Raw genomic sequence first — 14548 nt, 5'->3', positions numbered from 1 at the left:
CAGAGATACTATAATAGAAGCAGTAATCAAATTCTTATATCTTTGAAACACTGTCACTTTACAAATTAATAAAACTTTTTATTTTCTTTTATTGATCGGCTGTAAGTTCTTATATTTCAGACAAAAGAAAGTAAAGATGATGAACTCTAAGTATATATTCTGTAAACAACCAAATTGACAAAATTTAAATATTGTGCTTATATTCAAAAGATAATCTTTAGGAGCATACAGCTCTAGATTTTAAATCGCAGTATTTTCTCTCAATAAGCTAGAAATAGTGTACTTTCTTCTGGCTTCTATTGGTGCTGTTGAAAAGTAAGCACTCTAATTCTTGGCAGGAGGTATGTACATGTACTAGAAGTTTTGAATCTGGTGGTTGAAGAATGGGATGTTCGAAATCAAAATTTCCATTATGGTACCAATTTTGATAATGATAATGTCCCTAGTGTACCTTTGAGAATGGATGATTGCGGAGGAATGGATGAATAGATCCTCATTTCAATCTTCAAGAAGATATATTTTTACCCAAGTAGTGAATGAAATATGGTGTTCTTACAGACCCTAAAATTTTGAAAAGAATTTTTCCCTATACATTGAGAAGATCTAGCCCACATACCATGTTCAGTATTATTTAAAGCCTTCTGCTTCAATATCAACTAATGTTTTTAATTAGCTTTATTGTAAACTGAAGCCAACTAATCATAGATTCTTGACTGGTGACTGACTTGATATTTTATTGCCCGCTAAGCTTTGGTGTGTAAGTGTGACATAGGCATTCATTGCTGAAGAGCAATGGAAATGAAATTCTCCCCAATGGCTTGAAAGTGTGGTATGAGCACTGGCTTCACTAATAAGTATCAAAGGTTATCATAATATCTAATCCTATACGCTTTTTCTGAAGTTTTTAAAAAATTCTTGGTTACATGACCTTGTTACTTTCCCCTCCACCCTAAATACGGTTTCTTCACAGTCTCTCTGCCTTGCTTCTGATAATACATAGTTTCAGGAAAGTGTGTTATTGACTCATTGGCACTGAAGTATGCTTGGCATGTGAACTTTAACAGATTTTAAGACAAAAGAGTGAACCTTTCTGACATGTAAGAAATAAAATTTAGTAAGACATTTTGTAACTCCTAAAATAACATATCAGTTTGTGACCTACTATGTAAATAGGTAAAGTTGACTAAAAGTGATCAGAAGAAATTCAGAAATATATTTGTTCAAAGCGTATATTAAGTATACATACTTATGCTTTAATGTATATTTGTAGACACATACACTTTATAAAACTTTAGAAGAGGAGAAGAATCAATAGGTGGTAAACTAGAAAGCCACAGTAGCCATATTTATGATTTGGAGTTTGATGTATAATTTTTTTAAATTTAACAAAGATTATATGTCTCAGAAGCTACTGAAAAAATAAGATTTCAAAATAAAATTCTTAGAAATTCAGATACACTAATGGATTTTGATTTTAAAAAAGACATTTTGTACCAAACGAATAATAAAAATGCTACCTTGATTAATGGTTTTGTTAATTGGGCTTCGCCTGATATGCATTTGCTTAGAATTTAACTATTATTGTTTCTTTTTTTTTCCAGTGTTAAAGAACCCAGTATGTAAATTATATAGATTTCCCACATCTGACAATAAGTGGATGCGAATTCGAGAGCAGATGTCAGAGAGCATTCTTTCCTTTCATATTCCTAAGGAATTGATTTCCCTTCACATTAAAGAAGATTTGTGCAGGTAAGAGAAAATAACTATTTTCTCTCATATTAATTATTTTATATCATTTAAAAATTTTTAATTGACAAATTATATATAATCTGTGCAACGTTTTGAAATATGTATGCATTGTGAAATAGCTAAACTGAGCCAGTTAACATTTGCATTACCTCACATACTTATCAATTATTATTTTTTCTCTAGAAAATTTTTTCTAAAGGCATAATGATAACATAAAAATCTAGACCTGAATTGTCCACTGTGGTGGCCACTAGTCCCATGTAACTACTGATTACTTGAGATATGACTAGTCCAAAATGAAATGTTCTATCAGTGTAAGACACACACCAGGTCTTTAATTCTTAGCACACACTTGGAGATGATTTAATAACAAAATGTTAAGTTGGATATATTGGGGTTATATAAGATATATTATTAAAGTTAACCTCACCTGCTTTTTTATCTAAACTTTCAAAATATGGCTACTAGAAAATTTAACATTACATATATTACTTTCATTTGTGGTTTGAGCTATGTTTCTGTGGATACCTTGGTATCTGGCCAATAATTTGAGCTTTGATCTTGTAATAATTCTTGTGTCTTTTCCTCAACTGCTTATGGTTGCTGCTTCTGGAAGTAATTCTTATTTGACTCTCCTTTGGACTTCTGATTTGTAGCAAGGCTTTCAGAAATTTATTAGTCTAAAAACTACTGAAGATGACTGAATAAAACATGCTATACTAATGGACAGTATTTTACAACAAAATTAAATCAGTTGCTATAATAAGGTAGAAGGATTTGAGAGCTGATTGGTTGATAAGGGTATCTCTGGACCATGACTAATCAATTTGTTTCTCTGCCTTTTAAACAAACCTGTAATAATATTAAAAATTCTGAATGCTACCTTATATAAAATACTGTTAAGGTTCTAAATCTCATTAAATTAGCAACTTTTAAAATGTTAACACTTTATAATTGCTGAAATCTACAGCAGAGTGTGAAATTTCTAGCCTTTGGGTTCTTGCCTTATGCTCACGTTAGTACACATAGTTATTAATAGTATTGTACTCTTTTGGTAGACTCTGAAGCCCCCAGGGATTCCATATTGACCTAAGCCAGTGAGGACACCATAGACAGGGCAGGTCAAATTGGCAACTATTAACAAAATTGGTTAGGGTAGGCATGACTGCACAAATATGAAAACAGAACCCCAATTTCAGGGAAATCAGACAGGAAACTGGATTATTAAAATATAATCTGCATCTAGGGAAATAAAGACCAAAAATGAGACAGAAAGGTGAATATTTGAGAGTAGCAGAGTGAGGATAATAAAGCCAGAGAAATCAGACAACATGTATTGACTCAGGCAAAGAGAAGCTATGACATGTTCAGGAATCTAAGTGCACTACATAAGAGCCAACTGCAAGAAGAAGTTAAGAAGCCAAGTTATTCTGAAATGGGTTTTCAACATTATCCCTACCTAATACTATTAGGCAATAGGCATAGTAACAGTAGGCAATAGACAAAACACATTACCTGGAAGGATAAAGCAAGCTTATATATTACAGTAGAAGGACAGGGAGTTTGGATTTTGGAAGTCATATAAGAGTCATTATGCTCAACATGGTTGCGTTCTAGACCACTGGACACCAAGAACCACTCTTACTAGAGCCATGTAATGATCACCATTTTATCCTGAAGGGTTGAAGACAGTAGCTAGTCCTCATAGGAGTTATGTAGAATAAGGAAAGACTCTCAGTAGACAAGCATGAGATTCCAGGCAGGACCTGAGAAACACAGAAGAGGAGTTGCCGAGATGAAGCAGACAAGAATTTAGGACTAGGGCTTACCCTTTAAATGGCTCCAGAATAGCTACATCTAACATAGCCAAAACTAAATTTCTAATTATAGTTAACAATAATTTATTCTATAATTCCAAATACTTAGAAGAATTGTGATGTTCACCACACAAAGAAAAGATGAATTTTTGAGGTGATGAATGTTCCAGTTACTCTGACTTACACATCATATACAAGTATCAAAATATCACATGTACCCCCAAAATATATACAACTATGATATAGCAATAAAAAATAAGATAAATGAAATAAAATGTCTGTGAAGACATAGACAATATAAAATAATGACATGTCGGCCAGGCGCGGTGGCTCACGCCTGTAATCCCAGCACTTTGGGAGGCCGAGGCAGGTGGATCATGAGGTCAAGAGATCGAGACCATCCTGGCTAACATGGTGAAACCTTGTCTCTACTGAAAATACAAAAACAAAATTAGCCAGGTGTGGTGGCGGGTGCCTGTAGTCCCAGCTACTAGGGAGGCTGAAGTGGGAGAATGGCGTGAACCCAGGAGGCGGAGCTTGCAGTGAGCTGAGATTGTGCCACTGCACTCCAGCCTGGGAGACAGAGCGAGACTCCATCTCAAAAAAATAAATAAATAATGACATGTCATAAAACACTGAAATTCATTAACATATATTCATTAACATATTATTATACTATATATAGTATTTAACATAATAACTAATTTTAGCCTAATATTTGAAAATCTTAGTTGATGGATCATTAACACTACTTCATTTAAAAATTCAACAAGCTAGGAAAAGAAGGAGTAAAGATAAAGACTCCGTCTTGTGCCCCTGTCTTTTGTCTTCAGTTTAGAAACCTCTTAAAGGATGAGCAGCTGTCTTTCTACTGCTTGTCTGCTACTTTTGAGTCCTTCACAGTGCTATCTTCAAAGTCCACCTCTATTTTCACTAATACTCCTCTATCTCCATTCATTGATAGCAAATCAAGGGAGAAAGAATGAGTAGGGAATTGGGAGAAATAAACTAATAAGCTATTGAATTTTGGCAGGCATAGCCAATCTCATTACTGTCGTTGTTATTTTAACACATCAAAGTATTATCCACCTACCCTCTTCTCTTTATGACTTTCTCTGTATCTCTTTTGTTATTTCCATATGCTTCACAACAAAACATTTGCTAACACATGGAAGGGGCTGGTGGGCGGTTTTGGGAAAGACAAATAAACACTGCCTCCCAATATGAAGTTCCATTGCCAGAGATAAAATTAGAAACTGGAATTGTTCAAAGAAGAAAATTACATTTTAATTCTACAAAAACAAAAGATATAAAAGCCTGATAGATTCCAAAAATTCACCAGGGTCTGTGATGACCAGGCTGTATACTTTTGGCTTTCTCCAATACCTTTTCTGTATAAATCTCCTATTATTAGAATTTATTTAAAAATTCAACAATTAATGTTTAACATTTTATAACGAAAAGGAGATTTTTAAAATTCATCCTGGAGACTCAAAGGGGAAATAGGAAAAGCTTGTAGGAAAATTGGCCAGCTGTCTCAGTAGAGTGTAAGAGGATATAGTTATTGTAAAACAGAATAAGAAATCTATACAAAGAGAACCATCTAAAGAAAAAAGGTCATGAAGAAAAGTGTAATACACTAAATAATGAAATTTTAAAATGCAGTGGCTACATTAAATCCACAGAGCCAGCAGAAAAAGATTTAACACTAAGAAATCATGTCTGTAACATGGAAGACAAACACGATACACTCTTCCTAAATGCTAAAGAAAGGTGAAAAAAAGTTCAAATGGATGAGAGAAAAGGTGTTAGATGTGCAAGACAAAGAGCTGGACATTGCTAAATAATTTTAAGTGTTCTTGGGGAAGAACAGTTAGTGCAAAAAGTGATAAAAAGCATTAAAAAGATTACTGAGTCTACAGTTTTGTTTTTTCTTTTACATGCTAAAATCAGGCTAGCATTATACTTCCCTGTAGAACCCAATGGAACAGTATCTACTGATTTCTGAGAGAAAAAGGCTGTGGCTTTACATTATTATATAGGGTTAGGTTATAAATTTTTTATGGATGAAGCCAGATGTACTTACATGTGCAAGAGCTCAGAAACCATTACACACAAAACATTCTTCAAAATCCTACTTGAAGATATATCCTATCCAACTGAGAAAATAGTTTAAGAATTACATTTGTAATATAATATAAAAATTATACTATGATATAAAATTAATATACCATGATGTAAGAATTAAATTAGGCATGTTAAGAATGGGAAATTGTCCTGTAAAAGAACTTGAAGCATTCTTCTTGGTGTAATCTCCAGGGCAAAGCTTTACTCTGAAGTTTTGTTTTTTTTTTTTGAGACGGAGTCTTGCCCTGTCGCCCAGGCTGGAGTGCAGTGGTGCGATCTCCGCTCGCTGCAAGCTCCGCCTCCCGGGTTCACGCCATTCTCCTGCCTCAGCCTCCGGAATAGCTGGGACTACAGGCGCCTGCCACCATGCCCGGAGAATTTTTTGTATTTTTAGTAGAGACGGGGTTTCACCGTGTTAGCCAGGATGGTCTCGATCTCCTGACCTCGTGATCCACCCGCCTCGGCCTCCCAAAGTGCTGGGATTACAGGCGTGACCCACCGTGCCCGGCCTACTCTGAAGTTTTTTTCTCAGCTGCTCTTCCACTACCTCTACTCAGATCCCAGAAAGTGTTTTATTTGTACCAACTTCCCTCCCAGTCTCACAATTCAGATAGACTCTTACCTTGTTTAATGAAAATGACAGGTGCTTTAGTACCATTATGTTTCAATAGTTGCAAAGAGTACAAACCATTCATTTATATGCTTGGAAATTCAAACTGGAAGAACCACTAAGCAAAAATTTTGCTCGTTTTTTTTCTCCATAAAGACAAAAATATTGCCTGAGAAACTTTATGTTATAGTCATTTACATTACTAAGGAAACAAAATAACTATTTTCTGAAATTTTAACATAAATATTAACTAAATTGTAACTTTTTTGGTGAAGAGCAGTAAACCAATGAGTAGCAGATACAAACTGTGTCTTAAGTCCCTTTCATATATCGTTCTGTATAGGACCTGTGGGAATACACATACATACACACACACACACACACACACACACACACACAGACATACACACATGCATACCTGAGAGATATTGTGCATTCAGTTTCAGATCACATTCATCAATGATAGCCACCGTCATCAATGATCTTAGCTAGATCTTCTGGATAACTTGCTGCAGATCTTTCATTAGCGCTTGCTGCTTCACCTTGCACTTTTATGAAGAGGGCTTCTTTCCTTAAACTTCATGAACCAATGTCTGTCCGCTTCAAATTTTCTTCTTTGGCTTACTCACCTCTCTCAGCCTTTATAGAATTGAAGAGAGTTAGGACTTTGCTCTGGATTAGAATTTGGCTTAAGGGAGTGTTGTGGCTGGTTTGATCTTCTATCCAGAAAACTCAAACTTTCTCCACATCAGCAAAGAGGCTGTTTTGCTTTCTTATTATTTGTGTATTCACTGGGTAGCAATTTTAATTTACTTCAAAAACTTTATATTTGCATTCACAACTTGGCTGTTTGGCACAAGAGGCCTTTCAGCCTTTCTTGACTTATGACATGCCTTCCTCACTTTAATCATTTCTAGCTTTTGATTTAAAGTGAGAGACATGTAACTCTTTTTTGTGAACACTAAGAGGCCATTGTAGGGTTATAGATTGGCCTAACTTTTATGTTTTTGTGTTTCATGGAATAGTGAGGCCCAAGGAGAAGAGGGAGGGAGATGGTGGAATGTCTGATCAGTTGGAACAGTCTGAACACACAACATTTATTGACTAAGTTCACCGTCTTTTGGGTGTGGTTCATGGCACTCCAAAACAATTACAATAGTAATATCAAAGATCACTGATCATAGGTCGCCATGACTGATATAATAATGAAAACATTGCAACAATTCTAAAATGTGACACAGAGACAGGAAGTAAGCACATACTGTTGGAAAAATGGAGCTGGTAGACCTTCATGAAGGATTGCCACCAATCTTCAATTTGTAAAAACAAATAAAAAAACGCAGTATCTGTGAAGAGCAATAAAGCCAAGAACAGTAAAACACAATAAATATATATGTAAAATTTATGATTTTTTTAAAAAATTAGTAAATACAATATGAACTCATTCATGCCCTACGTGAGGGGTAAGTAAAAACTTTTTCTTAAAGGGCAAGATAGTAAATATTTTTGTCTTTGCAAGGCATGTGATCTCTGTCCTTACTACTTAGCTCTGCCATTGTAATACAAAAGCACTCATAGACAATATTTGCATGATTCATTGTAGCTGTTTCAATAAAACTTTATTGACAAAAGCAGGCCTGTCTTTTTAATTACCAAGATGATGAATTTGTAACCATAGTCAATCCTTGACTTCTATGAAGTCAGGATTTTTAAAATCCTATACTTTTTTTTTTTTTTTTTTTTGAGACGGAGTCTCTCTCTGTCGCCCAGGCTGGAGTGCAGTGGCTCAATCTCGGCTCACTGCAAGCTCCGCCTCCCGGGTTCACGCCATTCTCCTGCCTCAGCCTCTCCGAGTAGCTGGGACTACAGGTGCCCGCCACCACGCCCGGCTAATTTTTTGTATTTTTTTAGTAGAGACGGGGTTTCACTGTGGTCTCGAGCTCCTGACCTCGTGATCCGCCCGCCTCGGCCTCCCAAAGTGCTGGGATTACAAGCGTGAGCCACCGCGCCCGGCCCAATAAAATCCTATACTTTTTTTTATAATAACTTGACCCTTTATCTCTTTTTTTAATCCCGATTTGAAACATTTATGTATAAGCTAATGAATAAACAACTGTGAGTTGGTGTGTTGCCATCTCTCTATAGAAGTGTTTAGACAATTATTTGAATATTTTCTTACATAATAGTCTCTACTTTTCCAAAGGAGTGGAAAATGGAGAATTTAAAAGGCTGCTATGATTGACATCAATTTTTTCAACTCACATATAAAGATTTTTTGAATTTTTACTGTCGATTTACTTGTGAAGGAAAATAGCAAAGGAATAGAATTAAGAAAATGTTATATAGAAATGTCTAAATATATAGTCAAACTATGTATTAAAAACAAGGTATTATTAGTGGTTTCATAATTTTTTTAAATCAGCGAGAATGAAATCCCACTCATAACATTAAAGTATATTATTAACTTTCACACATCTAAAGTTGGTGTATACCTGAAAGCGTAAGTCCCTGTGAGTCTTGTTTGTAGAAATCACGTATGTGCTCTGTGTGCTTATTTGTGTAAAGTATACACATATTTATAATTGAGGAGAATGGGGGAGGTTATTCTTTGCAGCCAGTCGTGACATTGAGTGGAAATGTTGTTGGCAGGGAAATAACGGCGCAGCAACTACTTTTCCATCACTTGCACACAGTGTCTGTCTTGCCTGCAGCTGTCATCTAAAAACACACTTGCTATTAGTCTCTTAGTCTCACAGTTAGTGTGACATTTGGACTCAACATGAACTGTTTTTATTAAATTTGAGGTGGTACATACACAAAGTCTCAGGGTTGTGATAGACTTTAAATCCTTTGGGGGCTCCCTTCGATTGGCTTAATCATTAACACCTTCTGAATTCAAGTTTGAAACAGAGCAGTTTTTGAATTGGCAGTGAAATGTTCTCATAACACTATACTTTTTTAATATTATGGTTTAGTTCCAAAAAATTCACAAGGAGGAAATGTTAGATATCACTCAAGTTGTTTACTGCTGTGAAGAAAGGCTCATATGGGGGCTTAGTAATTTTCTGATTCTTTGCTCCTGCAGCCACAGTTACAGATATATAAAATATATATTGAGTTTTTGCCATGAAAATAATACATGCTCACTATGCAAAATAGTAAAAGTATAGAAAATTTATAAAAGAGAAAAGATAAAATCACTTCAAATCCACACCAAGGAAGGCAATTTTTTTTTTTTTTTTTGAGGTGTAGTTTCACTACTGTTGCCCAGGCTGGAGTGCAATGGTGTGATCTCGGCTCACCAAAACCTCACCTCCTGGGTTCAAGTGTTTCTCCTACCTCAACCTCCAAGTAGCCGGAATTACAGGCATGCGCCACCACGCATGGATAATTTTGTATTTTTAGTGGAGACGGAGTTTCTCCATGTTGGTCAGGCTGTTCTCGAACTCCTGACCTCAGGTGATCCGCCTGCCTCAGCCTCCCAAAGTGCTGGGATTACAGATGTGAGCCACCGCTCCCGGCCTTGTTTATATTTTCTACGTCTACTGTCATATTCATGAGCCTCGCTGTGGTAAAGAGAGGTTTGTTTCCTGTGACCATCACTCTCTGTTATCATCCTTAATTTTTCCTGCACATCTGAGTTATATTAGGCATACATCTGTGATTCTTTGTATAATGTTAAATAAAACCATAGGCTACTAATCAGTTAAAAATGTTTTAATTTAATACATTAAAAAGACTAGAAGGAAGTATACTAACATATGAACAATGGTTATTTCTTGGTGATGGATTTAGAGTAGTAATTTGTTTCACAGAAGAATAAAATGAATACACGAACCCTAGCAAATAACCTAGGCTATTTAGACTTGCCAGTTAGTGGTACCTTGGTTTCTTCTAGTTTAAATAGCTTACTTTCCATCTAAATATCAAAGTCTATTCAAAATTTAGCTTCCCCTCAGGCTTGGTGTAAAAAGTTTGGATGACTCTATCTTTTTAGATACTAAAAATTAGCAGTAATTTAGAATTTTACTTTCCTTCTTCCCTAGCCCCCCAAAAATATACAGGTAAATGAGGTCGGCTTACTATGTCTTCATAGCATCAGTAACAAAGGGATTCTTGATTCCTTGTAGTATCCTTTGGATGCCTAGGGGTTTCTATTATGGGATGACCGATAATCATGGAGATGCATTAGCTTCATCTGGCTTTTGAGTGATATTCTGGCATCTCTATCGGTACTTCCTTGCATCTGATCTTGAGGTGCCTGCACTTGAGGGTTGCTTGGTCCTGATCATATGCCTCTATCAAAACATTCGCATTTTTGGCCAGGCGCGGTGGCTCACGCTTGTAATCCCAGCACTTTGGGAGGCCGAGGCAGGCAGATCACGAGGTCAGGAGATCGAGACCATCCTGGCTAACACGGTGAAACCCCGTCTCTACTAAAAAATACAAAAAAATTAGCCGAGCATGATGGCGAGCGCCTGTAGTCCCAGCTACTCGGAGAGGCTGAGGCAGGAGAATGGCGTGAACCCGGGAGGCGGAGCTTGCAGTGAGCCGAGATTGCGCCACTGCACTCCAGCCTGGGCGACAGAGCGAGACTCCATCTCAAAAACAAACAAAAAAAAACCATCGGCATTTTTAGGACTTCTGTAAGCCCTCAATGGGATGTGTATAATCTTTTAGATTTCTTATACACCATTCATCGGCCATGTGGGAAGCAGGACGGTATTCATCTACCTACCACCTTCCACTATCAGTACCACAAATGGCTTATCTATCATCTTGAATAAGGCACCATTGTCAAAGCCTTATATAGTTTAGGTATTAATAGTGCTGTATATTCTATATAGGAATCTAAATACTTTATTGAAAATCACACTATGCTTCATTTTATAACTTTATTTTTCCCCGTGTATCATGTATATTTTGACATCCTTCACAAATGGTTCCCTACAGTATGATTTGTAATGGTTATATGATATTCTGTCATAGAACTGCTCCATGAGGGAAATATAAATTGTTGCTTAAATTTATATTATACATCTATATATTATACATATTATATAAATTAAATGTAGAAAACCTAATAAATACATATTCGTGTACATCTTCAGTATTCTCTAGGTTTAAATACAATGAGTGAAATTACTGAGACAAAGTGTGTATGTATTTTAGGGCCTTGGTTTTATATTTCAGCTTGCCTCCAAAAAGTTTGCATCAATTTTACTTCCATCAGTTACATAGGCAAAACTTAAACTCTTATTACTTTTTAAAATTATAGTTTTTGATTACCTGTGTGGTTGAATATTTATCTATATATTTATTACAAATATCCACACAAATACACATAAATGCTCATGTGGAAACTGGGAAATTCCTATTTTTCCTTTTGATTGACAAGAGCTACTTGTATATTTAGTATATATTCAGTATATATTTCATGATATATATTTTTCAAATATTATCTCTAATTGTATATTTAAAATTTTATTTTTATTATAAAATTGCATGTGTATTTTTTCTATTGTACTTAGAAAGTTTAATTTTATTCTGAGATCAGTTCAATATTAAACAGTAAACATGTTAGTTATTTGGAATTTATTAGTTAGCATGTTGTAAAAGTAGATGCCATTTAGTGCATTTTCATTTCTTTCTCACCTCCTTATAATACTGTCAACTTTTTATGTCTCCTCACTGTCTTCACCAAAGTAATTAAGAAAATTAATCAGTGACAACAACAACAAAATTACTTTTAAAACAACTGATAGCTTTGGATCTTAGTTTTTTACATTTAAGTATATGGTCTGCTCAAGACTTATTTTCTACATACAATGCGCTTTTATAGTTTTGTTGCTATAGATTTTGAATATATTTTTCTTTTCTTTTTTTTTTATTATACTTTAGGGTTTTAGGGTACATGTGCACAATGTGCAGGTTTGTTACATATGTATCCATGTGCCATGTGGATTTCCTGCACCCATTAACTCGTCATTTAGCATTAGGTGTATCTCCTAATGCTGTCCCTCACCCCTCCCCCCACCCCACAACAGTCCCCGGAGTGTGATGTTCCCCTTCCTGTGTCCATGAGTTCTCATTGTTCAATTCCCACCTATGAGTGAGAACATGCGGTGTTTGGTTTTTTGTCCTTGCGATAGTTTACTGAGAATGATGTTTTCCAGTTTCATCCATGTCCCTGCAAAGGACATGAACTCATCATTTTTTATGGCTGCATAGTATTCCATGGTGTATATGTGCCACATTTTCTTAATCCAGTCTATCGTTGTTGGACATTTGGGTTGGTTCCAACTCTTTGCTATTGTGAATAGTGCCGCAATAAACATACGTGTGCATGTGTCTTTATAGCAGCATGATTTATAGTCCTTTGGGTATATACCCAGTAATGGGATGGCTGGGTCAAATGGTATTTCTAGTTCGAGATCCCTGAGGAATCGCCACACTGACTTCCACAATGGTTGAACTAGTTTACAGTCCCACCAACAGTGTAAAAGTGTTCCTATTTCTCCACATCCTCTCCAGCACCTGTTGTTTCCTGATTTTTTAATGATGGCCATTCTGACTGGTGTGAGATGGTATCTCACTGTGGTTTTGATTTGCATTTCTGTGATGGCCAGTGATGATGAGCATTTCTTCATGTGTTTTTTGGCTGCAGAAATGTCTTCTTTTGAGAAGTGTCTGTTCATGTCCTCTGCCCACTTTTTGATGGGGTTGTTTGTTTTTTTCTTCTAAATTTGTTTGAGTTCATTTTAGATTCTGGATATTAGCCCTTTGTCAGATGAGTAGGTTGCAAAAATTTTCTCCCATTCTGTAGGTTGCCTGTTCACTCTGATGATAGTTTCTTTTGCTGTGCAGAAGCTCTTTAGTTTAATGAGATCCCATTTGTCGATTTTGGCTTTTGTTGCCATTGCTTTTGGTGTTTTAGACGTGAAGTCCTTGCCCACGCCTATGTCCTGAATGGTATTGCCTAGGTTTTCTTCTAGGATTTTAATGGTTTTAGGTCTAACATGTAAGTCTTTAATCCATCTTGAATTAATTTTTGTATAAGGTGTAAGGAAGGGATCCAGTTTCAGCTTTCTACATATGGCTAGCCAGTTTTCCCAGCACCATTTATTAAATAGGGAATCCTTTCCCCATTTCTTGTTTTTGTCAGGTTTGTCAAAGATCAAATAGTTGTAGATATGCGGCATCATTTCTGAGGGCTCTGTTCTGTTCCATTGATCTATGTCTCTGTTGTGGTACCAGTACCATGCTGTTTTGGTTACTGTAGCCTTGTAGTATAGTTTGAAGTCAGGTAGTGTGATGCCTCCAGCTTTGTTCTTTTGGCTTAGGATTGACTTGGCAATGCGGGCTCTTTTTTTGGTTCCATATGAACTTTAAAGTAGTTTTTTCCAATTCTGTGAAGAAAGTCATTGGTAGCTTGATGGGGATGCCATTGAATCTATAAATTACCTTGGGCAGTATGGCCATTTTCACGATATTGATTCTTCCAACCCATGAGCATGGAATGTTCTTCTATTTGTTTGTATCCTCTTTTATTTCATTGAGCAGTGGTTTGTAGTTCTCCTTGAAGAGGTCCTTCACATCCCTTGTAAGTTGGATTCCTAGGTATTTTATTCTCTTTGAAGCAATTGTGAATGGGAGTTCACTCATGATTTGGCTCTCTGTTTGTTATTGGTGTACAAGAATGCTTGTGATTTTTGTACATTAATTTTGTATCCTGAGACTTTGCTGAAGTTGCTAATCAGCTTAAGGAGATTTTGGGCTGAGACAATGGGGTTTTCTAGATATACAATCATGTCATCTGCAAACAGGGACAATTTGACTTCCTCTTTTCCTAATTGAATACCCTTTATTTCCTTCTCCTGCCTGATTGCTCTGGCCAGAACTTCCAGGACTATGTTGAATAGGAGCGGTGAGAGAGGGCATCCCTGTCTTGTGCCAGTTTTCAGAGGGAATGCTTCCAGTTTTTGCCCATTCAGTATGATATTGGCTGTGGGTTTTTCATAGATAGCTCTTATTATTTTGAGATACGTTCCATCAATACCTAATTTATTGAGAGTTTTTAGCATGAAGGGTTGTTGAATTTTGTCAAAGGCCTTTTCTGCATCTATTGAGATAATCATGTGGTTTTTGTCTTTGGTTCTGTTTATAAGATTTTGCATATATTTTTCAAAAAGTAATATATTTGATTTGTATTGATCTTTAAAAAATTATTATGGATTTATCAGTT

The 14548-nt window shown here is 35.9% G+C and overlaps 1 protein-coding gene across 5 annotated transcripts in view; it reads left to right on the top strand.

The window, feature by feature from the left end:
• Positions 1 to 14548, top strand: part of INPP4B (inositol polyphosphate-4-phosphatase type II B) — an 834063-nt gene that overhangs the window by 618577 nt on the left and 200938 nt on the right. For all 5 annotated transcript variants that reach the window (XM_032147659.2, XM_032147632.2, XM_032147654.2 and 2 more), the window contains one exon: positions 1602 to 1749. In XM_032147659.2, coding sequence (XP_032003550.1) covers positions 1602 to 1749 — 148 coding nt within the window. The remainder of the gene's footprint in view (positions 1 to 1601; positions 1750 to 14548) is intronic.

The sequence above is a fragment of the Hylobates moloch genome, unplaced genomic scaffold, assembly GCF_009828535.3.
Source record: "Hylobates moloch isolate HMO894 unplaced genomic scaffold, HMol_V3 SCAFFOLD_3, whole genome shotgun sequence".
Classification (NCBI taxonomy): Eukaryota; Metazoa; Chordata; class Mammalia; order Primates; family Hylobatidae; genus Hylobates; species Hylobates moloch.
Note: the sequence above shows the minus strand (reverse complement) of the source record. Positions and strands in the feature narration are given on the sequence as shown.